Raw genomic sequence first — 26,994 nt, 5'->3', positions numbered from 1 at the left:
TGCTTAACTGTTTAGGACCTGCTGAGACGTTTATATAGTGTAACTGAGACCGTTCTCCCCAGGGAAAGAAAGGAGGAAACATTTACCCATTGGCTCTTATCCTCCCTTCCTTGTTGCTCATGTGCCAGTGTTGAGCCCATTTTTGTTGGTGTCCCAAGCCGGGAAGGAGTCAGGGAAGCCTGGAGAAGGAAGCAGCCTCTACTGCAGTAGCTGGATAAGAAGTAAATTTAAGAATATTTCAAGTGGTGTGTGAAAGGTGTTTGCCCCAACTATGGAAAGAACAGACTGTGCACATGTTGGTGTCCCAAGCCGGGAAGGAGTCAGGGAAGCCTGGAGAAGGAAGCAGCCTCTACTGCAGTAGCTGGATAATAAGTAAATTTAAGAATATTTCAAGTGGTGTGTGAAAGGTGTTTGCCCCAACTATGGAAAGAACAGACTGTGCACATCTCTTCGCAACTCCCCTAATCAGTGATGTAACATTGGGAGCTTGAAATTGGCTACATTAAAGTATTTACACCATGGAAATTGGCAAAGACTATAAATCAGGCTTCCTCCCTCTGCCCCACCATAGCCAGTTAATAAACATTTGCTAGCACAGCACTGACTACAAGGTCCTATTTTTCAGATAGCTGCAGGCTACCCCTCTCCAGCTCCTTCCCAGAACCATAGCCTCATAAGTTCTTTTTGTACTTCTTTGAAATTATGTCTGTGCTTACCTCCCTTGGGCCATTGCAAATCGTTTTCCCATGACCTAGAACTCCAAGCAGGAATTACTTCTTATCCTAGTAATTCTTCCTCATCTGTCATAGCTTAGCTCAATTGTCATTTCCTCTGGAAAGCCTTTGCTGACCCCAGTCCAGGCACCATTCATTTGTCATATACTCTCAACTGCATGTAAGTGATTATTTAATTGATAACTGTTTCCCCAGCTAGTCTCCAAGTTCCATGAGGGAGCAAGTTTCCCTTTTGTATTCCCCATACCAAGTTTTGCATATTTACTGAATATCTCAATCAAAATTTTTCAATTGACAGTTATTAGAAGCACTTTTACAGGGTTCCTGGGTGGCTCAGTCAGTTAAGTATATGACTTTGGCTCAGGTCATGATGTCACAGTTCATGGGTTCAAGCCTTGCATCAGGCTCTGTGCTAACAGCTCAGAGCCTGGAGCCTGCTTCAGATTCTATGTGTGTGTCTCTCTCTGTCTCTGCCCCTCCCTGGCTCATGTTCTTTCTCTCTCTCTCTTTCTCTCTCTCAAAAATAAATAAACATTAAAAAAAATTTTAAAAAAACAAAAGTTCTGTGTAACAGAAAAAAAAAATTTAGTAAATGAATAAATAAATAAATAAATAAACAATAAATACATAAAAGCACTTTTACTATTCTCCCATCAATGAAAGTGCAATTGTTTTAACAGTATTGAAAAAGAGTCCTCATAGTTGAAACTATGGGAGACATGTTGGGAAAAGAACAAAAGATATTTTTTGGATAAGCATCACTTCTAGCTATAATCCACTGAGCCAAATCTCAGTCACATAGCTCCACCTAACTGTAAGTGACATGAGAAATGTATGTTAGCCAAGTGCCCAGGAAAAAAAGGATACAGTAATAAGTTTGATAAATATCTAGCCAGTCTCTGCCACAGTCAGCCCTTTTGAACATCAAATATCCATCCATTCTTATTCCCTGACAAATACACTCTTCCTCTCCCCAAAGGAGATAACCTAAAGTTCAACCAAAGTACTACATTCAGCTCAGAGTCCAGAATCTCTGGCTATTTCAAGTCTTCTTCATCAGGTCCAGGTGTGGCTCCTTCTGGCCAGTAATAATATATACAAGATATATACAATTATTTCCACCTTCCCCCAGAAGCACACAACATCCAGCATTGGGGCAGGTATAGGATAACTTCAGTAAAAACTCCATTCGTGAAAGAGAAAAAGAAAAGTCACATAGCAATCACCAGACTAAAGAAGGTACAGAATCCTGCTGGGGAGTCACTGAGAGGCCCCCTAACCTGGAGGTGGAGAAGTTTTTTGAGTACACAATGATTCTGTCCTGGAAGTACACTCCCTTATTCTTTTTTTTTTTTTTTTTTTTTTTTTTTGGTTCATTGTGGTCTCTGGATCTACTCTGGGAAGATTTTTCTTTGCTTGTTAGCTACACCTTGCTATTGTCCTCCGTGGGGACTATACAGATTTTGTGGGTCACTTCCAAATAAAGCCAGGTTATTTTACTTTTGAACATTTTATTAAATCAAAGTTCATGGTTTCTTTGGCAATAACATTCTCTAAAATATTTGTTAGATTTTTTAATTCATTTTTTTCTAATTAATTCTTCATGCCAAAAACCACATTCAAAGTTCTTTTTTTTTAAGTGTAGCTTTAAAATCTCCTTGGTATCTTCATTTATTTATCCCTTGCTTTAGTCTTTCAACTTAGTGTTAAGTGCCTGGAGGGGATCTGCAAATATGGGCTGGGTTAAGAAGGACACACCCTTAATCTGATTTTTGCTGCAATGATAGGTCTTAGACATTTGCTCAAAACCAAGGATTCTGATACCTAGTACCACTCTATGCCCTTTCATTTCTGCTTGCAAACCAGCCAATACTTTTGATAGTTCATCTCTTTTATAGAATAACTTCCCACAGGCAGCCAAAACCACCAACATATTCAATAATGCTGTTTCCCAACTTCATCACCTAGAACAAAGCTCAGTAGGTACATGGTTTAGATTCCAACTTATTGCTGGTGGCAGTTTTACTATTACATAAGACGTATCTCCAACACTTTAATTTCCTGCATCCGTTCCCATGCTGCCACTTAGTACAAACTATGCCAGTGAATCCCACAGCTCTTCCCCTGTGTCTTATGTTCCACCTACTGCTGACCAAATCTAGAAACTCTGCTTCTTAAATGCCTCTAAAATCTCTTCCCTCAGTTCTGTTCTCAGTGCCACTACCTTAATTCAAGTCATCCTTTCTCATATGAATTAGTCCCCTCATCAATGGACCCTGTGCCTCCAAAATTCAACACACCTCATCTCTGCAACCAGGAATGCTCTAAAAATGCAAATGTGATCACTGCCAACTTTTCACTAGAACATCTGAAAAGCAGGGAACCTGGGTGGCTCAGTCCGTTAAGTATCTGACTCCTGGTTTCGGCTTATGTCATGGTCTCATGGTTTCATGGGTTCTAAGCTGGCAGCATTGAGTCTGCTTGAGATTCTCTCTCTCTCTCCCTCTCTCTCCATCTCCCCCACTCATGCTGCCTCTGTATCTCTTAAAATAAATACAAAAACCTAAAAATAAAAAAAATAAAAAACATCTAAATGGTTCCCATTACTTTTAGGCTAAAATTCAAAGTTCTCCAAAATCTAGTCTCATCTCTGATTACTCCTCAATCTTCATTTCAGTCATATAAAATCATTTCAGCTCCTGCAAAGACTACAATCACTTTCTCAGATATCCATTATCATGTAGAGGTTAGACCATCTGAGTCTAGTTAGAGTTCTATAGAACTTTTCGTCTTTCATATTTTTTAATATAATTTATTGTCAAATTGTTTTCCATAGAACACCCAGTGCTCATCCCAACAAGTGCCCCCCCCTCAATGGCCATCACCCACTTTCCCCTCCCCCCGACCCCCCATCAACCCTCAGTTTGTTCTCTGTATTTAAGAGTCTCTTATGGTTTGCCTTGAGTAGATGTTTAATCACCCTTCAAAATTTACCAAAGACTTTAAATCTCCTGGGAATCCATCCTTAATTCCTAAATCTGAAGAAGGTATCGCCTTCCTATTGATTTCAAAGCAGTAAAGCTTATTTTTATTACAATATGGGTCACACTATATTGTAACTATCTATTTATTGTCCTTTGTCCAACCACATACAAATTACATATGTCAAGTTTGAATTTCTTCAGGGTAAGTAGCCTATCTTTTGTCTCTATACATTTCACATATAAGTAAATCTTGGCTGAACAAATGCATGAACCTCACAATTACATCATGGCAGTTAATCCCCAACATCAATCTTCAATCTTCACCTGTCTCTCTCTTATTTGCCAGATCTCCAATTCCAACTTCCTAATGGTTATCTTCATATTCATATCTACTTATCAGGTCTAAAACTCAATTCATTATCTTTCCCATTCCTTTCTCCATCTGCCTAAATTTATTCCACTTGTCTTTCTCCATTCCGATCTCAATTTAATAATGCCTACCTACCCAGCATTCCAGTCTAGAAACCTCAATGTCTTTCTTTAGGAATTCTTTGCTCAAATGAATTGGTGATGGCCAAGGTAAAAAGAGCAAACAGAGTTCTTTTCTACAGCATTTCACAGAGCTCTCAATATATTAATGCTCAACATGAATCTCCAAGTAGTAAATGCATTTTTTAAAACTTATCTAACTGGAGATCCCTTTTGTTGAGGTGAATGCCTCAGAACTAGTGTTCTGAAGACTCTACTTTGAGAAATGCTGCTGTAAATCCCTCCTCCACACTTACTTGATGCTGACTACTGCCCTCACTTAGGCCCCTGCCATCTCTTACATGGACCATCTCTTTCCCATGCAACCTCCTCACTTATCTCTCTGGCACCATTCTCTGCACAGCCTCTACTGACAGTTTTATTTTTCTATCAGAAGAACATGGTCATATCTTACCCTTTCCCCACTTTTCTCTTGAAATGACCAGTGGCTTTCCATTACACACAGGTTCAAATCCTAGGCCTGCTATTATATTTTCTTCTAAATCTAGTCTCACCCATCCTCCTAACCTCATTTCTTATCACATATCTCCTTTCCCAAAACGTATCACATTCTTTCTTCCTTCAGAGCTTTAATATTTTTCTCCCATGGCTCAAAATGGCCTCTTCTGTTCCCACACTACATTTAACAAATTTCTCCTTAAAACCCCTTTCTAATGAGCTCTCTTCTGAGAAAATTTCCTTCTGGCACTTGGTTGGTTACTCCACAATGTTCCCGTAATGCTTTGCACTTACCTGTAGTGTAGCAATTGTCACACTGGATAATAAGAAATTACTCAGACACTCATTCCCACCATTACTCTATGAGCCTTTTAACCTTTATTTCTCCAGCTCCTAACATAGGAAAGTATCCACACTGAATGAATAACATAAGAAGCAATAACAAAAGAGGAAAAATGGAGATGAAGTTACAAAGGCTTAAACAGAAATGTGTTTTAAGAAGTCATTTTGTCTAGAGATGCCTGGGTGGCTCAGTTGGTTTCATGATCTCACAGTTTATGAGTTCAGCCCCACATGGGGCTCTATGCTGACAGCACTGTCTGGAGCCTACTTCAGATTCTGTTTCCCTCTCTCTCTCTGCTCCTCCTCCACTCATGCATGCATATGCTCTCTCTCTCAAAAATAAACATTAAAAAAAATTTTTTTAGGGGCGCCTGGGTGGCGCAGTCGGTTGAGTGTCCGACTTCAGCCAGGTCACGATCTCGCAGTCCGTGAGTTCGAGCCCCGCATCAGGCTCTGGGCTGATGGCTCGGAGCCTGGAGCCTGTTTCCGATTCTGTGTCTCCCTCTCTCTCTGCCCCTCCCCCGTTCATGCTCTGTCTCTCTCTGTCCCAAAAATAAATAAACGTTGAAAAAAAAAAATTTAAAAAAAAAAAAAAAATTTTTTTAATAAAAGTCATTTTTTCTAGCCATTAGTCTCAGGAAAACAATATCACTTTGCTTAAATAGACTTCCAAGTTCCATCTTACCAAGTTCCTGATAGAAAACAAACCTCTACTATATAATTTTTCTTAAGGAAAATCCTACAATTCCTAAAAATCCTTTTGGGGTTTTGGGGGAACACACTCACAGCTTGCCTATACTATCTACCCTGCTCAACAACAGGATTCAAAGCCATAAACCTCTCACTGCTTTAGTAATGGTGAACTACAACGGTCTGAGAATTTGTATCAGAAGAAATATTATCCTGTCGGAAGACGTGGCTAACCAATTTTGTCCTAATAAATTCCTCTTTCCCATTAGCGTACTCTCTTCTCAATTTCTGGTGGTCCCCAGAGCTTAGTAACCCTTTAATCATGCCTCCCTACCTCCTATGGCTAAGATTTAAAGTATGGGCTTTTGTTTCAACAAGGAAATTCCATTAAAAGCACACCAGAAGCAAACAGTTTTGCCTGTTGGTTTGCTGAAATTCTCTGCTCCACCAAAAACTTACCTTTCGCAATTAGATCCATCGAGTCCTTGAATTTTTCCTTTACACTAAACATGCATGGCTCCTTAAAAGAAGTTTGTTGAGGGGTCTCCTCAAAATGTTCCCTTTTGAACAGGTGTTTGGGAAAACAAATCTTTTTGTGTGCCGTCCAAAGTTCTTGGACTCCATCAAGTGTTTCCTTTTTTTTAATCTCCAAAGGTATGAATTTTACAGATTTTGGTTTTTGATGTTTATTTCTAAAAACATTTATAGAAGTACTTTGAACTTTATTCTGTGAGTAAAACAAAAATAAATTTAATAAAACTCAATTTTACTATTAATAGTATAATACAAAAATTATATAATACATTTTATGATAAAATTATATCCACTCATTGCATTTTACAAAGTACCTTTACTATATAAGACATTTACTATAAAGCACATGACAGTAATCAGATAAAGCAGATGTTATCCTTTATAGTTCTTCCAAAGCCCTTAACAAGAATGAGGGTTAGTTTTACTTCCAAAAAAAAAAAAAAATGTAAATTCTAAAATAGTAATTTTCTCTTCACATGTGATATTTTCAAATGCAGTTTTAAAGTCCATTTTACAATAGAAGTTTTCAAATACTAGACATATTAAGAGTTTAATATTTTTCAAGCATCTTTGAAGAATTTTCAAATGTTCATAAAATGCTAACACTCCCAAGTTGTTGAACCAGAACTTACAGTTCTTATTGGAAGTAAGTTCTCAAGAAAAGCATATTAATAATCAGATATATATTTCAGATCCTTTCAATCACTTAATTCCTTCTTACTTTTGACTACCTTGAGCAATAGAAATACAGTCCCAGGTCTCCAACAGGTAATTATCCAAACAATTATAACTGTTCTAGTCATTCTCTTGGCCCATAGACAGAGCTACGGCTCTCTGCCCTCATCACTCCCCTCCAGAAAAAAAGATTTATACAAATTCAAATTGTTGCCAACTCAAGATGCCAATAAAAAGATTTTAATAAGATAGTACTATGTTTTGCCAAGCAACCAAAGATAGAAGAGTATGCTCTTAGGATTGGATAAAATTCCTTAGAAAGGTCAAGTTTCTAAAATACATCTATCTAACTCTTTAGTTTTCAACCTATGTTTCTACTAGTGAAATCAATATAACTTGGAATCTTTTTTTTTTTTTTTTTTTTTTGGGACAGAGAGAGACAGAGCATGAATGGGGGAGGGACAGAGAGAGAGGGAGACACAGAATCGGAAACAGGCTCCAGGCTCCGAGCCATCAGCCCAGAGCCTGACGCGGGGCTCGAACTCACGGACCGCGGATCGTGACCTGGCTGAAGTCGGACGCTTAACCGACTGCGCCACCCAGCCGCCCCTTGGAATCATTTTTAATTGGTTAGAGAAAAAAAATTAGTCAAGCAATGTTAACAATGTTGATTACAAAATTAAAACCACTTATGACCAGTTTCAGCCTAGAGGACCATTCAAAAGAAACCTAGGTAAAATTATATCCCCCTCACCTACAAGCATTTAAAAATATTTAAAGTCCTTATCTAAAATTCAATTTTTAAAAAAAGTATTCAAGGGGCACCTGGGTGACTCAGTTAAGCATCCAACCTCTGCTCTGGTCATGACCTCACAGTTTATGGGTTCGAGCCCTGTGTTGGGCTCTGTGCTGACAGCTCAGAGCCTGAAGCCTGCTTCGGATTCTGTGTCTCCCTCTCTCTCTGCCTCTCCCCCTTCCTCCCCCTTCTTCTCTCTCAAAAATTAATAAACATTAAAAAAAATAAGTATTCAAAAAGCAGTAGTATGATGTGGCACACAGTAAGCCATCCTAAGATCCCCTTCCCTCACCTGTCTCCCCAAAGACCCATTTCTCGCAATAGCTGCTGCTCCCCTACAATTTCTCATCTCGTCTGCAGATGCTATCCTCTAAAATTTCAACCCGCACTGATTCCTGTCTTATTGCTGACCGATTCCCTCACACTCCCACCTTCCAAATCTATGCCATTCAGCAAACATTCATTGAACCAACCACAAAGCTTGTTGCTGGAGATGCAACATTCACAAAAGAGTTACGGCCCTCAATGGATGGTCAGACTGGTAAAGGGCTCTAATGCAAAGTGATATGAAAGGAGATTCAGGGGAGAATGTCATTCTGGGGGCATGGGAAAGACACATCTCACAGTATATTTTCTAGTTTAGTTTTATCTAATAGTGTTTAAAGAGGGATATTTATTTGAGATAGTTAATTCAAACATTTGTTATAATTCATTAAAAGAAAACATTAAAAATTGGATTAAATTTGCAAATTAAATATATATATATAATCAAATAATCTGTATATTTATAAAATCTTATTTTTAAATGCAACCTAAAATCAATTTTTATATCTAGTGAAGATTTCATTTTCTCTTCTATTCAGAATCTATTAGGGTTCATGCAACCATTTGGAACAATCAGTGTAGTATACAAAAATAGTTATTAGTTTTCTGAAAAATAAGTTAGATAAATGGAAAGCATTAACCTCATTTACTTTCTCATAATGTTGGGCAATGAGAGTTTTTGCTTCTTGAAAAAAATCTTGCTTGGTGATCTCTAATATGAGACCTAAAACAGAAACACAAAATGTTTGTTTTGTTTTTTTTAATGTAGTTAATGTACTTTCTTGATCACAAATGGCAAAACTATGAGATTAAAATTTGGGCAGTGATGAATCTTGCAGGATATTATAAAAGGTAAGTGTTACAAGTGGATGTTGTAAGTGAATTCAAAATAAGTTCACAGAATGATCCTTCAACGTAATATTTTACTTTAAAAAAACATCAGCTTACAATGATGAGAGTGGTAAGGTAGATATCCTCATTTACTTAAGTCCAGGGAAACCAAACAAAACACACAAAATTGAAATCTCCTTCAGCTCTTCAAGTTCTTTAAATGTTACTACATAGAAGACATAATATGTTTTGGGCACAGAAATTACTAACGAATCTAAACGTATTTTGTATACCTGATGACTAATTCATATGTCTGTACATTTCTTCAAGAATATTTACCTTATATCTAGATGTTAAAATTATAACTACAAAATAAACTCAATAGGTTTACTGAGTAGGAATAGCAATGAAATAAAAAAATACACAACTACAAATGAGTAAATAACAATAACTCTCATTTATATTCTCCTAAGATTCTCATTCTTTTTATCCAGAGCTACATATAGAATTCTACAGCATGTACATAGACTACATTATTCTCAGTCTTGTCTAAAATTTCCTCCTTAAGAGGTTAGAGTGGGAGAGAACCAAAGCATAAGAGACTCTTAAAAACTGAGAACAAACTGAGGGTTGATGGGGGGTGGGAGGGTGGGTGATGGGCATTGAGGAGGGCACCTTTTGGGATGAGCACTGGGTGTTGCATGGAAACCAATCTGACAATAAATTTCATATGTTGAAAAAAAAATAAATTACCAAAAATAAAAAAATAAAAAAATAAAAAAATAAAATTTCCTCCTTAGAGGAAAGGAGGATCAAGATTTTTCTCTCTTTTCAGCCATTCAAATTTTAAGCAATTAGAAACTTCATCTTCACAAAAATCAAAACCTTAATAAGATACTGTCTTACTTCATGTGGGCTGCTATAACAAAATGCCATAGGCCAGGTGACTTACAAGCAATAGACATTTATTTCTCACAATTCTGGAGGCTGGGAGTACTAGATCAGGGTGTCAGCATGGTCAGGTGAGGGTATCCTCACATGATAGAAAGGACTAGGGAGCTCTCTGGGACCTCTTCTATAAAAGCACTAATCCCATTAAACCCTTTGATGAGGGTCCCACCCTCATGACCTAATCCCCTTCTAATACCATCACCTTTGGGGGTTGGATTTCAACATTCCAATTTCCAGGGGTAGGGGTGGGGGCAACATTCAGATCATAGCCAGCACATACCCACCAGAACGGCTAAAATTGAAAACACTCATAACAGCCAATATTGGCGAGTCTGCAGAGCACTGGTAGGAATGTAAGATAATCAGTTTGGAAAAGATACGGCAATTTCTTATAAAACTTAATATACATGTATCCTGTGACCTAGCAATCCCACCCCTAGGTGTTTATCAAAGAGAATGAAGCATATATTTACAAAAGAGTTGTACCAGAATGCTCATAGAAGCTTTATTCATAATAGTTCCAAATTGGAAACAGCCCAGATGTGTATCAGCAAGAGAACAGCAAACAAACTGTAGTATATTCACACAATAAAATACCACTAAGCAACAAAAAAGATTCAAACTACTGACACACACAACAACATGAATGAACTTCAAAAACATTATGCAAAGTAAGCATCCTTACACACACACACACAATATAATACTTTATCGTTCCACTTCTATGAAGTTCTAGTGCAAACACAGCTAACATATGGGAGAAAAAAAAAAGAACAGTGATTTTTCTGGTGGGAGATGGCATGAAGTGACTGAAAAGGAACATGAAGGAAATTTCTAGAGTAATGGTAAGCATTCTATATTTTGATACAGAGTGGATCACACAGGCATATGTAATTAACTCAGTGAATATATGTCTAAGATGTTGGCATTTTGTTGTTGTACATTTTATACTAATAGAATAAAAATATAAACAAGTAATGAAGTCTGACTATGATATGCATGTTGATGCATGGATATGAAATAAATCTAATACAGTAAAATATTCATGGTAAGAACTGGGTGGTAGGTCTATGGGTGTTAATTTAAAATTCTTTCAAGCTTTCTATATGTTTGAAATTTTCATAACAAAATATTGGAGACAAGTTCTCTCTTCATTCCTTCACGAAATCTCCCCTTGCTTTTCCACATGTAGACTCATGGGCCACAGGTAGCTGTTCCTTCGGGGCAATGCCATCCCAAGGATTGAAGCCTGGGAGAAGAACTTAGCAATAAAGGAGAGAGACAACTGGACTCTAGCACCCCCTTAAAAATGTTGGGTTAGAAGAAAAAGCATTTACTAAGTTGTCCCATCAATGGGCATTAGAATTGTTTCTGTGTAGTCATTCTAGAAAAAACATCTTTTCTTGCTCTCAGGCTTCTTCCTTCCTTCCATTCATACCTATAGCATGGAAAGTGGTGTATGTAAGTCATGTCAAACTCAAATATCCTGTCCACCACACACTTGCCACTGTGTCTCCCCACATTCAGAGCTATTTACATATTTCTAAGGATAATGATTGGTGGGTTTTTTTAATTCTTTCCAATAAAAAAAAATTTGTCAAGACTTCACGCATGTGCTTTTGGAAAAGTATACATATTCTTTGTACAGATCAGAGCACAAAGTCACATGTGAATCATAAAATATTTCATTATAAATATCATCACTCAAACCATAAGATGCACTGTCCTCACATGGAAGAGACAGGAGTTCAGGGATTAAAACTGTCAAGTTTGAACTAAAATCCAAATCCACTTTGAGGGGTCTTCTAACCAGACCATGTACTTCCCAGAGGAAAGGCAGTAACATATTCTGAGGAGTGACTCCACAACTTATCCTCTTTATCTTCCTCTCATGATGATCTTTCCTCCTTCAAATCCATCCTTCTGACTAATGAAATCTCCCTTATAATTACAGCACCTCCATGCGTCATACACATGACAAACAATATAACTTATTCATAGATGAGATGGTTAAGTCACTGAGTTTTGGTGAAACTATTTTTTCTTCATTCCAAACAAGACCTTGAAGATGATCTAATCTTCATGTATAGGCAAAGCTCTGACACGCCGAGGGCCCAAATGCCTACTGAAGTCAGCTGAGCTGGAAGCCTACACAGGAAGCCGTTCTTGTGAGTTGCTTTCTGCTTTTTCCTACACATCTGCTTCTTTTGCTGAAGCCATGCACTCCTTTTGAGTACTGAAGACTCCAATGAGGTTTGCCTGTTCACTCTAGTAAAATATTTGCATTTCATTGCCACTTTCTGCTATGGACAAAAGATATGGATTGCCCCAAAATTCATATGTTGAAACCTAATGCCTGATAGATGGTATTAGGAGGTGGGGCTTTTGGGAAGTGATTCGGTCATGAAGGTGAAGCCCTCATGATTGAGATTAGTGCCCTTATGAAGAAGCCTCCAGAGAGGTAGGTAGTCCCTTCCATCCTGTGAACATACAGTGAGAAGACATCCATCAGTGAGGAAGCAGGCCTCACCAGACATCAAATATGCTGCCACCATTATCTCGGACTTCCCAGTCTCCAGAACTGTGAGAAGTAAATTTCTGTTGCTTATAAGCCACTCAGAATATGATACTTTGTTACAGCAGCCTGAATAGACCAAGACACTTTCATTTCAAGCTGTCAATCCTGAGCCCTTATTGTAATTTAATGTCCTGATAAAGCTGTTCTGATTTTCCCCCTCATAACTATAAATTGGCCTTAGACAGAGGAGATAAATTCCCAAGTCAGCATTATACTCCTAGCTGGGCTTTTTGATGACTGCTGTGTCTGATTCTCACCAAGAGCCACCTGTCACCTCTGAACTGTGGAGGAGTTAGTATACACCCTGGCAACCCCAATGGCCTTCCTGGAGCCAGCAAGTAGATTCTGACTTATTGAGGGACTGCCACAGCGAACTCATATAGTGAAGCCATGAAGTTCTTGAACACAACAAGGCCTGGGATTGTTCTTAAAAGGGCAGAGAAAGGCAGCCACCATCAAAAGAGAGCAACTTCTCACAGACCCTAAAAGGACTCCAACTGAAGACATGTAGATACACTGACTCCAGGTCAGCAATCCCAAGCCCTCACTGGCATTTAAGATGCTGAGGCAGTTGTTCTGATTTTCTCTTGTAACTAAAAATTAGCCTTTGAACCAAAAAGTTAAATTCGTAAAGTGGCACAAGAGAATTCATATCTCAGTCCCTTAGAAAAGGCAAAGCTCTAGTGTGTGTTCCTTAACTTTATAATTTCTAAGAATTTTTATATATTCAACAAATGAGTCTAAAATTATGAGAAATTAAGCAATTTTGATGTTAACAATCCATCCAGTTAATAATCTTTGAAGCTTCTGTTTCTCTGTTCATAATAGGGTAAGTATACAAGCATGCAGATTTTATACATTCAAGTGTGCATTAGAACTTCAATTATTAAAAGGAAGCTGTCAAGGTCTGCTCCTTCTCTTAAAAAAATCTATAATTAAAGCTTTGTTTACTTGCAGATACACATCCATAGCATATAGAATGACTTTTAAGAGCTCTCATTCCTGAGTCACACTATTTTGGTCTTGAATTACAATTTGCTCATGAACCTTATTTTATTGTCTTAAGCCTTCGTTTTTTCATTTGTAAAATGAGAACAATAATAAGAATATATCTTGCACAGGGGCGCCTGGGTGGCGCAGTCGGTTAAGCGTCCGACTTCAGCCAGGTCACGATCTCGCGGTCCGTGAGTTCGAGCCCCGCGTCAGGCTCTGGGCTGATGGCTCGGAGCCTGGAGCCTGTTTCCGATTCTGTGTCTCCCTCTCTCTCTGCCCCTCCCCCGTTCATGCTCTGTCTCTCTCTGTCCCAAAAATAAATAAACGTTGAAAAAAAAATTTTTTTAAAATTAAAAAAAAAAAAAAAGAATATATCTTGCACAGAGTTTTGAGGATTTAATTGCACTTGGTTACAAAGCACTTAGCACAGAGGCTGGCACATAACAAGCTTTCAATCAATGTGAGCAATTATTACTGTAGTTACTGTGGTATTACTCTCATTGAGCTAAACTTTTCTCCAACCATGTTTATATAATTAATTTCATCAGTCAGTTCTCATTTCTTCAGTAGCACAAAGATAAATTTCAACTTTCTAAATTAGTTTGAATAAATCTGGTCTTATTATAGTTCTTTTTATCCAAAATTAATTAATAGGTTTGAAAATAATACAATTTCTTTATACTTTGGATTCCTTAAGTTACTAAACCCCCAAAAGCAGTAAAAAACCATTATAAGCAGTAACAAATATTTTATGATAAAGTTCATGAAGAGATTTAAATACTTATACTACTTACATAAAACATGAGTACAAATATTAACATTTCTATGGGGGAAGATAATGAATTTCTAATGCCAAATGATTTCACTAGCCTAAAATTGTTTTCTTACGTTTATTTTATATTTTTTTTAAAAACTCACTCTTCCTATATCATCAGTTTAATGCTATTATGATAGATAGTTCATAAAACTTCATATTTTTCTTAATGCTTTGGAGGTTCTGTGTAATTGCTCTAGTAGATCTCTGACATGAAGGCACAAGAAGATCTAATTTTGGAAGTTATGACAGGGAACAAATCATTGGCCATCCCTTGATTATATCATTGAAAAAAATCTTTTCTGCCCCTAGAAAAACCAAGGGACTAGCAAACATGTGTTTGGTAATTTGTTGTAGCAGCAACACAATACTAATACAAATTGTTTACTTGTTCTTCTGTTGATGGACATTATGGCTATTCCAAGTTTGGAGCAATTGTGAATAACACTGTTATGAGCATTTTTGCACAATGCATTTGGTGGAAATTTTTCACTTGTTTTGTGGAATAAGAATAAAAAATAAGAATAAGAATAAAATTTCTGGGTCATAAAAAAAAATAACTGGCCTTACTAAGAGAGTTTCTATCCTTCCTACTAACAGGTTCCATTCTTCAGAGACATCACAAAAATTTACTACGGAGATATCCTGAACAAAGATGTATGCCTACATGGCTAATGCCTTCTTTGCCTCTATAGTCAAAATAAGTGCCTATGTGTTTGATCTCACAGATGTTAGAAAAGCCATACCTCAGACTCAAAGAGATTTAGTTCAGCATATGTTCATTAAGCACCTACTAAGTCCCAGATGCTAAATGTGCTAAATTTGGTGCTGATTTGGTGCTAAATGTGCTGAAATAAATAGGACATTAGGTAGCCCTGCCTTCCAGGTACTTAGAGCCTAATGCCAGGAAAAAAAAAAAATACATTGTAAATAAACGCCATGACATTCAGTATGCACATACATTGTGATGGAGGCCAATGTAAGTCACTAACACCCCCTACTGCCAGCTTGCTAATGTATGAATTTCCCTTTAAAGATATGAGACTTTGCATTGTATTATTAGAGATAAGGCTTAAAACAGAAATATCCCAAGAGAAATAAAACAGTGAATCAAATCCAGACTAAGACAGTGGTTTTAAAACTGTGCTTCATCAATTTCATGTGCCTTCAGGGCCCTTCCTTCTTTCAATCACAGAAGCTCAGACCTTATCTGTTTTACATATTTGAACTCTTCCTAAGTTTTCATTTTGTAGGAAATATCCCTTGGCTAAAAATAACAAACACACAGCAAACAAGTAAAAAAACAAATTAACAAAGGTTTGAATATTACTTTGTGTGCTGAAAGATCTCCTTCTAAAAGCAGGTTCAGAGGACAGGCAGGATTAAGTCAGGGGAGGGGAGAAGCTTAGAGACAAGGTGCAGGAGAGAGAAGCTGAAACTAAGATGGTTTAATTTGTTCCAGGGCAAGGAGTTGTGGAAACCAGAATGTGAAGGGAAGCTCTTTGAAGAGAAACCTCAAAGAAAATAGTTTATATTCAACTCCACTACACTTAAGTGAAGAAAATATAATTTATCTAATTTCTTTCGAAAAACAATTTATTTTTTTAAAGATTATTTTGAGAGAATATGTGAGAGCGCACAAGCAGGGGAGGGGCAGAGAGAGAATCCCAAGCAGGCTTCTTGATGTCAGCCCAGAGCCTGATGCAGGGCTCAATCTCACAAACTGTGAGATCATGACCTGAGCCGAAATCAAGAGTTGGATACTTAACCAACTGAGCCACCCAGGCGCCCCCCCAAAAAACCAAACGAAACCCAAATTCCAAGTGGCATATGGCTATCATCTCCTAAAACACATATTTGACAACTTTTTCCACAACACATTCTCCATTAAGACCCAACTCTTGGGGCGCCTGGGTGGCGCAGTCGGTTAAGCGTCCGACTTCAGCCAGGTCACGATCTCGCGGTCCCGGAGTTCGAGCCCCGCGTCGGGCTCTGGGCTGATGGCTCAGAGCCTGGAGCCTGTTTCCGATTCTGTGTCTCCCTCTCTCTCTGCCCCTCCCCCGTTCATGCTCTGTCTCTCTCTGTCCCAAAATAAATAAACGTTGAAAAAAAAAAAAAAAGACCCAACTCTTCAGTTCCATTGTAACAGCATTCTGTTGAGTTGTTTCTTACACACTTTTCCTCACTTCCCCACTTTCTTTATTCCTTCTTTAGCCAAGTAGTTTATCGTCTTTACAACAATAAACTAATTAAGGTTTCTACCTACCTCAGGGAGATTTTACAGTGTACCTCCCCTCCAAAACAATCTCTCTATGTTAATCTTTCCCAGAGTGGGATTAGGTTGCTAAGGAGATACACAGGAATTACCAGCTCTCAGTATCAAGACTTCAAATATAATTTAATTAATTATGGACATGACCCTAAGGCAAAATGGAACTAGAGAACATTCCTCCTCTACTTTATGGATCTTCTTCCCTTCTGTCCTATACATCTTAAAAATGTGCTGTATTATCCGGATAGAGAGTTAAAGTAATCCACATAGCACTCTATTTGTAGCCCAGAATAGAAGCTGGCTGGCCTGTATCATATACTGCCTGGGGTCACAAGAGTCAAAGAGAGGTAGCCTAACAGGAAATCTTAATGATCTCAGCCTCTATGCAGCACTCTGTGTTTCTCAATCTGGTTACCTAAGCCTAAATTTAAGGTTACCTGCAATTTATATTGCAATTTATATTTATAAGGTTGCCAAGTCTAGATTAGCTCTAAATGAAATACAATGTGAAGGGTGCCTGGGTGGCTCAGTCAGTTAAGTGTCCGACTTCAGCTCAGGTCATGATCTTGTGGTTTGTGGGTTCGAGCCCTGCGTTGGGCTCTGTGCTGACAGCTCGGAGCCTGGAGCCTGCCTCAGATTCTATGTCTCCTTCTCTCTCTGCCCCTGCCCTGCTCATACTCTGTCTGTCTCTCTCTCTCAATCTCTCAAAAATAAATAAACATTTAAAAAAAAATTCTTTTTAAATAAATACAATGTGAGCCTAATATAGACACATTTCTAAAAGTGAAAAAGATGAAATTAATTTTAATAACATACATAACTGTTATAGATTTTATTTAAAGGATATATATCCAAATATTATCATTTCCACATCAATCGATATTAAAAATTATTGATATTTACATTCTTTTTTTGTTGTCTTCAAAAATAATGTATATATTTTACACTTATATACCTCTCAATTCAGATGTTGGCCTTTAATCAAAAATAATCTATTCAGGTTCTCTAAAATATCCACTTGCAAAAGTATATTCACATACTCAAGTTCCTCTAAACATGGTTAAAAGTTTTCCAATAACTGAGTTAAATATTTTAATAAATCAAATTACATTGAAATTAAAATTAATTACATTTAAATTAAAAGAATTAAAACCAAACACTCAATCCTTAGTTTGACTGGTCACATTTTAAGCAATCAATAGCCATATGTGGCCAGTAGATACTATGTTGGACAGCACACTAAATTAAAAGTTGCTATAGATCTCTCAAAGGTTGGTTATATTTAAATAAAGGGAATGAGGTGAATTCTTACAAGGTACACCAGTAACTTTAGTGCTCCAGATATTAATAATTAGAAGTTTCTCAAAACTGTTGGAGCACCATGCGTTGCGCACTGAGTCGTTAGGGAAGTGCAATACTCACCTTCTGCTTTATCAGACATAACTTCTGTAGCAGTCATGATGGGCGGTTAGGGTGATCTTTTTTGAGAGCTGAGTTCCACGTCCCTAAACACAATCACATTAAATACTGCATTGATAATAAATACTTGCTTTTATCTATTTCTTTCACCCACTCATGAAAAAAAAAATAGGATGATTAACACTTTTTATACATCACTCCTCTGCTCTAAAATCTCCTATGCCTGCCACTTCTTTTTTTTTTTTTTAATTTTTAACATTTATTCATTTTTGAGAGACAGGGAGAGACAGCGTATGAGCAGGGAAGGGGCAGAGACAGGGAGACACAGAATCCGAAGCAGGCTCCAGGCTCTGAGCTGTCAGCACAGAGCCTGACTCGGGGCTCAAACTCATGAACTGCGAGATCATGACTTGAGCCGAAGTCGGACGCTCAACCGACTAAGCTACCCAGGTGCCCCTATGCCTGCCACTTCTAAAGACAGTAACCATAAAAGCTAGCATTGGGTACGGCTCTGTGGTTTACCAAATGCTTGTGTGTGTGTGTGTGTATATATATATATCTATATATCTATATCTATATATATAGATATATAGAGATATAGATATAGATATAGATATAGATATAGATATAGATATAGATATAGATATATATCACCTTACTGATTCCAAACAACCTGACTGGAACTTATCCCACTTTTGGCAGATGTGGAAACTGGAGCTCAGAGATGTGAAACAACTTGTCAAAGTAAGCATATATTTAGTGGCATGTACAGAACTCAAATCCAGATCTTTGGGCCCAATTCCCTATGCAGGCCCCTCTGAATTCTCACTATTTTCCCACTAATATCCAGTTAATACCTGGCACATACCTTACACATCCTTGCCTTGAGCCAACACACTTGAGCTTAGGTTGACGTTAGTTTTCTACTCAGAATGCCCCGTTCTCACACCTTTGTTTTCTTATGTCCTACCCATTCTTACAACATAGGTTCAAATCCTACCTCCTCCATGATCACCCCAGCCTCTAGGGGCCTGTTCTTGCAAACATAGCAGTTATGATGTCCATGCCTCTTACTTGAAACTTAGTACATGCTTCTGTGTAGGGAGCTAAAAAAACAAACAAAAAAAAACAGAGTGAAAGATATAAATAGAAGTTCTGTATTCTTAATTAAACTCTAAGTGCCTTGAAAACCACAGTGTACTTTATACCAGTGGCTCCTCAACCCTGGATGTCTATTTAAGTTGCCTGGGTGGGAAATTGTAAAAATAAAATCAAAGTCTAGAGTTGGGCCTAGGAGTCTGTGTTTTTTTGTTTTGTTTTGTTTTGTTTTTTAAGTTTCCCAAAAGATTCAAAGGTTCAGCTGGAGGAGTGAACCACTGCCTTTTGCCTTGAACTTCCTAATTCCCACCTCAGTGAATCACATTCTGGAAGTGCTCAGTAAAGGGCTGATAAACATGTTGACTAAGCTGAGCCCTTCTTCCTATGTTTGAAATTATCACTACTTCCAATGGATTATCCAAAATGCTTCAAATGTTACCCCAGGGAGTCAGGGGTTACCCCAGGGAGTCAAATGTTACCCCAGAAAGTCAAATGACCCCAGGGAGTCAGTTATACCAATGCATATTACTGTGTGCTCACATGACTTTATAATTAGAAATAGGAATATTAAATGCTTTACAGAGTCCCATGGACCCTCTTGTTCTAAAACCCTAGGTATAATTTTTAATTAGCTGACTAGAGCATCAAACTGTGGTGAAGTATTCAAGACCTTTTAAATACTTTGGGCATTATTTGAGTAAATGCACAAGCCATCATGGCCCTATGGAAGTCATGACCTATGGCCACATGATCTTAGGTAAAAGGCTACAACACTTTTTCTCAGCTTCTACCCAGAGGGGGGGAAATATTGCAGTTAGTTTTAAAATAACAAATCTGAAACATCCAAAAATGATTCATTCTCAAATTGTCAGCATTATACCATGGGCAAGAGTACAGACCATGTACCTCATTTGCCTGATTGTACAAATGAACTGGGACAAATTGAAATACTGCACCTCCCTTAGCAATTAACAATCAAAACTCATCTTCTGGTCTGGCTTAATTACTGTCTCCTTTCCATTTAAATATAAGAAGAAAATAAAGGTGTTTTGTGCTCTGTCATTTTCTTGTTTTAATCTCCATAGCAATGGACTCTTCTCTGGGGCGGTTGGCTCTTCCACCTTAATTCAGTATGCCAGGAGTGTCAGCCTGCATTAAATTGGCTGGCAAGAAAGCCATCCCTCAGTCCTTTTAATGCACAAAACTAGCCAAGCATCCTAAGGGGTGCTGGTGTGGTAATATCCCCACAAACCCAAGGTGATAGGGAGTAACTGATACAGAATCTGGGGGTGGATGAAGTCTTTGGAGTCTATAACAAGTGTGAAAATATTCCATGGATCAGAGTATAAAGCAAATGGAAAAGTCATCAGATAGACAGAGGTGTCCATTTCCTAGAAAATGATGAGGATGGAACTGATTAAAGATGCAGAGCACAGAATATCAGATAGGGTCCCTCTCCACTTTCCATCCTCAGCAGACAGTTATGAAATGTTGCGTACCTCCTGATATAGTGATTAATTTCAATTAATAAGAGCAAATCTAGTATCTGGGTTTTACAAGGGGTACTTCATCCATTTTGGAAGAAAAGGCAAACACATAAGTCAAAATTTTAAATAAAATCCAAACAACTGTATGGCAGATGTCATAAGAAAGCCTGTGAGTTTTGTAAATAAGTGATATAAACCCATGAGTGCCATGAGTTCAAATGAAGACAAGACCACTGAAGGCTAAGAAAGGACTGAAGAAATGTATCAAAGGGAGACCGAGCAAAATCTGGAAGGGTGACTGTTGAGGTAACAGTGAAATTTTGAAAAACTGGTTCAGCACAGGCATCAACCAATTAGAAGTGGATGCTGGCCAGCACACCTGTATGGTACTGAGTATCAGATCCGTCCCGAGTGGGTCAGGTTGGCTGCTTTAAGAGGAACAGAGAAGCAGGCAGGTGAGAGAAACAGCAAATGTAAGGTGAGAAGGCACATGGACAGAAAATAGTGGCTCTGATTTAAGCAGAGGATTAGACTATATGCTGTTGAAGTGGGCAACAAACCATTGAAATATTTTGAAGCAAGCAATGACATAAGCAGTGTTCTGGAATGTGACTTCCGTAAAGGAAGGATTCTCTTTTCTTCCCTGCTTCAGTCCCAGTGCCTTAAACAGGACCTAGCATTTAGAAGGATTTCAAAAACTGTTCGGGGAATGAGTAATTGTGTCAACAGGATGCTGGAAAGGGATGCCCTACCTTCTCATGTCTTTTCAGGCACATCTGTGAAAAAGTCCTTCCACCCCCTCTCCTCCCGTAGATGCTCAAGGCTCTCCTATCAGGTTATAGGAATGCTAAGGGTTTCTAATTCTATTTCTATGTGGATAAAAAAAGCAAGCAGAAGTGGAAACAGCATTTCCCTACCTTATCTCCTTAGCTTATCCTTCCAAAGTAGATGACTGGGAAGAATTTATCATAGTACCTTATATAATTAAGGATCCTGGTGACAAAACAAAACAAAACAACAAAAACAAAAAACTGCCCTATGGTATTCAGCAGGACTTGGGGAAACACGTCATGGTCCATCGATGTAGACAGTCAGTTTCAACAGTCAAGATAAGGGTGAATGAGAGTAATGCTCCTAACCTTCAACCACATGTTAGTCCCTCCCCACTTCTCCATGTTAGAAATTGCACTTATATCCACCCATTTACTCAAGCCATGAAACGTTGACTCCTCTGTATTTTTACCTACCACATCCAATTCATCAAGTCTTCTACATTTTTAACTTCAAAATACATCTGCTTCTCCTCATCTTCCCTCTTCCCAGTCACAATCATTTCATTCTTGGAATGCTGAAATAGCTCCCTACCTGCTCTCTCAATTTCCAATCTAATCCTATTCCCATTCATTCTCCACACAACAGAAGTTGTCTTCTTAAATGTTTATCAGAGCATATCATTCCCTTTCCATTACTTTCGAATGCATTTAGAATAAAACCCAGCTTCTTGCCTTGGGCTTTTCTCTCTCTTGCAACTGAGTAAATATGGATGAAAAATATAGCACTGTCATCGCACAGCTCCATCCAGAACTGAGCCAATGGGCTTGCTTTGACTTCTCTTAGCCTCAGCTTCCTTATTTGCAAAATAAAACTGTTGGGAAAGAAGACCTGGAAGGCCCCATTAGTTTCTAAAAACTGTTATTACATTGCTTTTGTATGCAATTCTAACTGGCCCCAAAACTCAAAAACTATGAAGTTAAGAGTCTGTGCCTCCCTCTAGTTCCTCTTCACTTTCCTGAGCAGAATATCCAAGAAAGTGGCCTAGGCCTGACCTCTTTCCATCACATCCCTGGTTGCTACCCTCCTCATGTGCTCTCTACCCTTGGCCACTAGGGTCTCCCTCTCAGGTTTTGTCCTGTCACTTGTCCTGTTTCATTCCCTGATAAGTGTGAGCCCTCCTCCACTTTTTCTCTTTCAAGAAAACAAGAATCTTTGGGTCCTTTTCCAGATTTGTTTCCTAACTTCTCTCTGCCAAGTCTCCTTGTCCCTCAGACCAGATATCAGATATGCTGGCACCAAACAATAGGAATAAAAAAAAAGGAGTACAGGGAGAGAAAAGGAAATAGAACAAGTCCTCACTAGGTCCAATACAACAGAGCCAATATTAGACATCTATAGTGGGTAAAAAGGTATACTCAGAGAATAGGAGAATAAAAAACTTATAACTGTATAATTAAAATTATGAACCAAATTAATGAGATAGCCATAAAATGAGTTGGAAAGAAGATACTTTATGAATTCACCAACACTAATATCAACTAAGCTGGGATCCTGGGGAACACATGTAACAGTGGCAAACACACTTCTTTCCTGATGCAGAAATCTTCGATTGTCTAATTAACTTGGATGAAGACATTTCTCAGAGCCAGGTAGTGGGAAGGGAAAGGACATAATTGAATCATTAGGATATTTCCCTGGCTGACACAAATATCAGAATCTCAGAGCACTGCGGAGATAGCAAAGTTGGATTTCAGTCCCAATTCTGTCATTGCCAAAGTGTGTGATCTCAGCCAAACCACTTAACCTCACAGAATTCCACTTCCTTCCTGAATTCCTGTCTATAAGTGAAGAATTTAAAATAGACACACAATTCTTAAAAGAGCAGCTTCAACCTATGTTTAAAGGAAACAGTTTCTCAGAAGTCAATGAGGACAATAGATGAAAGCCTGGCTGTTCTCACTCAAGAGAGTCTCAGACCTTCTCCCTGCATGGCCCTCACTGCCACCAACACCAACCCAACACTCCAGGGTCGGAGAAGTCCAGTCGGTGACTACAGGTGCCTTGTGGGTATAAGGTTCAACTTCATAAAACAGACATTATGCTGTGTTTCCTTGTGGGCTTGCATGGACACTGGCACTTAATTAGGAGATCCCAAATATTCCTGGTTTTACATAAAATATTTAGGTCTTCAAATCACCAAAGATAGCTATTAATTTCATTTCAATTAGCAAGTTGTTAAAAAGGAGATGTTAAATGAGAAGACTCGCACATGATGCTTGAAAATACTCTAAGCTTAAATATACAAATTCTTTCCCATTTGGCTTCAATGTGTAAAACTGGTCCTTCTGAGCCATATGCAATAAGCTATAAAGTTTTTCTGTGTTCTTACCTTAGGGTTTTGATACAAAGATGGATAAAATAGGATTTGGGAACACATGAACATGTACATTTAAGGCCACTGAGAATCAAAGCTTACCAACAGGAGATGAGGGCCAGGGTTGGCAAGATAAGACTATCATTCCACAGTGGTCAAGTGTAGTAACTTGGCAGGGAGAGGGAAACAATCAATGTCAGATGTAGCCATACTTCAGTAAAGAGATCAACTACTAGAGAGAACTGAAATATTGACTTTTAGTCCCTGAACTTTCCAAAATCATAAGCACAAAAATAACATACACAACATAGATAACTTTGACAAATCAAAGGAAAAGACAGACAATCTAATATAAAGGTAGGCAAATGATTGCAATGGACACCGCAAAGAGGATTTTCAATGGGAAATCAGCATGTGAAAAGCTGGCTCAAAACTCATTGGTCATTAAGGAAACACAAAGTAAAACCACAACTACCACACACCCAAACAAATGGCTTTCACAAAATCCTAGGTGTTGGCAAGGATATAGAGCTACTGAAATATGCATTTACTGCCTGTTGGGAGTGTAAATTGGTAATCTCTGGAAAACTATTTGGCAGTATGTTCAAAACCTAAATAGGTTAAAAAAGAAGATGGCGGCATAGGAGGGCACTGGGCTCACCATGTCCTGCTGATCACTTAGATTCCACCCACACCTGCCTATATAACCCAGAAAACCACCAGAAGACTAGCAGAACAGACTCTCTGGAGCCAAGCATAGACAAGAGGCCCATGGAAGAGGGTAGGAAGGGCGGGGAGGCATTGTGCGCTACATGGACTGGTGGGAGGGAGCTGGGCGGTGGAGGGGCAGCCCCCCGGCAAGGCAGAGCCCCCAACTTGCAAATGCAGAGGGGCCAGACAGAGTGTGTTCTGACAGCCAGCAGGACTTAACATCTGGAATGTTAAAAGTCAACAGCTCTGCTCGGAGAGTGGGAGGGCGAGAGGACACCGGGAGGGAGAGGTGTTGAGCCCTAGAAGACAGAACTCAGCATGGTGGAGAACAAAGGTGCTGTCAAGCACCATCTCCCTCTCCCATTCCCCAGCCAAAATCAAAGGGAACCAGTTCCCATCACTGAACTTACTTGCTTCTACCACGCAAGCACTCAATGCTGTGCTTCTGTGGATCCATCCCTCCAACGGATATGCCTCCCTCCCAGAGCTGCAGGGCCCACAGGGGACCACCTATGGCAAAGCAAGCTAAGCCTGCCCCTCCCGCCCCTACGCACCTTACAGATCCACCCCAGCTAATACACCAGATCCCATCGAAGCAGCACCACAAGCCTGGAAGTGTACAAGTAGCCCAGACAGGGGCCACACCACTCCACAGTGAGTTGGGCCCTTGGGAGAGGGGAAGATAAGGTACACACCAGTCTGACTGTGGCCCCAGCGGTGGTCTGGGGGCAGACATCAGTTCTCACTGAGGCCCTGCCCACCAACACAAGTTTCTCCACACTGCACAGGGGAAGTGCCCTGCAGTTCCACACCACCCCAGGGGCTACCCAAAATGATGAAACAGAAGAATTCTCCTCAAAAGAAACTCCAGGAAGTAGTGACACTAACAAATTGATCAAAAATTATATAAGCAATATAACAGAACAAGAATTTAGAATAATAGTCATAAAATTAATCACAGGGCTTGAAAAAAGTATAGAGGACAGCAGAGAATCTTTTGCTACAGAGACCAAGGGACTAAGAAATAGTCATGAGGAGCTATAAAAATGCTATAAATGAGGTGCAAAAAAAATGGAGGTGACCACAGCTTGGATTGAAGAGGTAGAGGAGAGAATAGGTGAATTAGAAGATAAAATTATGGAAAAAGAGGAAGCTGAGAAAGAGAGATAAAAAAAAAAATCCAGCAGTAGGAGGGGAGAATTACAGATTTCAGTGATGCAATCAAACAGAGCAATATCTGTATCATAGGTATTCCAGAAGAAGAAGAGAGAAAGGGGCATAAAGTGTACTTGAACAAATCATAGCTGAGAACTTCCTTGATCTGGGGAAGGAAACAGGCACTGAAATCCAAGAGGCACAGAGAACTCTCTTCAGACGTAACTTGCATCAACCTTCTGCACGACACATCATAGTGAAACTGGCAAAATACAAGGATAAAGGAAATTCTGAAAGCAGCTAGGGATAAACACAATCTAACATAAAGGGAGACCCATAAGACTAGTGCCAGACCTATATACTGAAACTTGGCAGGCCAGAAAGGAATGGCAGGAAATCTTCAATGTGATGAACAGAAAAAAAAATATGCAGCCGTGATTCCTTTATCCAGCAAGTCTGTCATTCAGAATAGAAAGAGAGATAAAGGTCTTCCCAAACAAACAAAACCTTCAGGAATTAATCACCGTTAAACCAGCCCTACAAGAGATCCTAAGGGGGATGCTGTGAGTGAAATGTTGCAAGGACCACAAAGTACCAGAGACATCACTACAAGCATGAAAACTACATACATCACAGTGACTCTAAACCCATATCCTTCAATAATAACACTGAATGTAAATGGACTAAATGCGCCAACCAAACGACATAGGGTATCAGAATAGATTAAAAAAAGCAAGACCCATCTATTTGTTGTCTATAAGACTCATTTTAGACCTGAGGACACCTTCAGATTGGAAGGGAGGGGATGGAGAACTATCTATCATGCTACTGGAAGTCAAAAGAAAGCTGGAGTAGCCATACTTATATCAGACAAACTATACTTCAAATTAAAGTCTGTAACAAGAGATGAAGAAGGGCATTACATAATAATTACAGGGTCTATTCATCAGGAAGAGCTAGACATATAAATGTCTATGAGCCAAATACAAAGCCCTAAAATACATAAAACAATCACAAACATAAGCAACCTTATTGATAAAAATGTGGTAATTGCAAGGGACTTTAATACTCCACTTGCAGCAATAGATAGATGATCTAGACACAGGATTAATAAAGAAACAAGGGTCCTGAATGACACATTGGATCGGATGGACTTGACAGGTATATTTAGAACTCTGCATCCCAAAGCATCAGAATATACTTTCTTCTCGAATGCACATGGAACATCTCCAAGATAGATCACATACTGGGTCACAAAACAGCCCTTCATAAGTACACAAGAATTGAGATCATACCATGCATACTTTCAGACCACAATGCTATGAAACTTGAAATCAACCAGAGGAAAAAGTCAGAAAAACCTCCAAAAGCATGGAGGTTAAAGAACACCCTACTAAAGAATGAGTGGGTCAACCAGGCAATTAGAGAAGAAACTTAAAAATATATGGAAACAAATGAAAATGAAAACACA

General features: G+C 38.7%; 1 protein-coding gene across 1 annotated transcript in view; it reads right to left on the bottom strand.

The window, feature by feature from the left end:
• Window positions 1-26,994, bottom strand: part of IQCM (IQ motif containing M) — a 474,138-nt gene that overhangs the window by 374,042 nt on the left and 73,102 nt on the right. The window contains exons 2-5 of the mRNA XM_043567775.1: window positions 18,925-19,030; window positions 17,928-18,010; window positions 8,708-8,790; window positions 6,197-6,464 (exon numbers count right to left, since the gene is read on the bottom strand). Of these exons, the coding sequence (XP_043423710.1) occupies window positions 6,197-6,464; window positions 8,708-8,790; window positions 17,928-17,964 (388 nt within the window). The 5' untranslated portion in view covers window positions 17,965-18,010; window positions 18,925-19,030. The remainder of the gene's footprint in view (window positions 1-6,196; window positions 6,465-8,707; window positions 8,791-17,927; window positions 18,011-18,924; window positions 19,031-26,994) is intronic.

The sequence above is a fragment of the Prionailurus bengalensis genome, chromosome B1 (genome assembly GCF_016509475.1).
Source record: "Prionailurus bengalensis isolate Pbe53 chromosome B1, Fcat_Pben_1.1_paternal_pri, whole genome shotgun sequence".
NCBI classification, from domain to species: domain Eukaryota; kingdom Metazoa; phylum Chordata; class Mammalia; order Carnivora; family Felidae; genus Prionailurus; species Prionailurus bengalensis.
The sequence above is the reverse complement of the archived record's forward strand: the minus strand, read 5'-3'. Positions and strand labels throughout refer to the sequence as shown.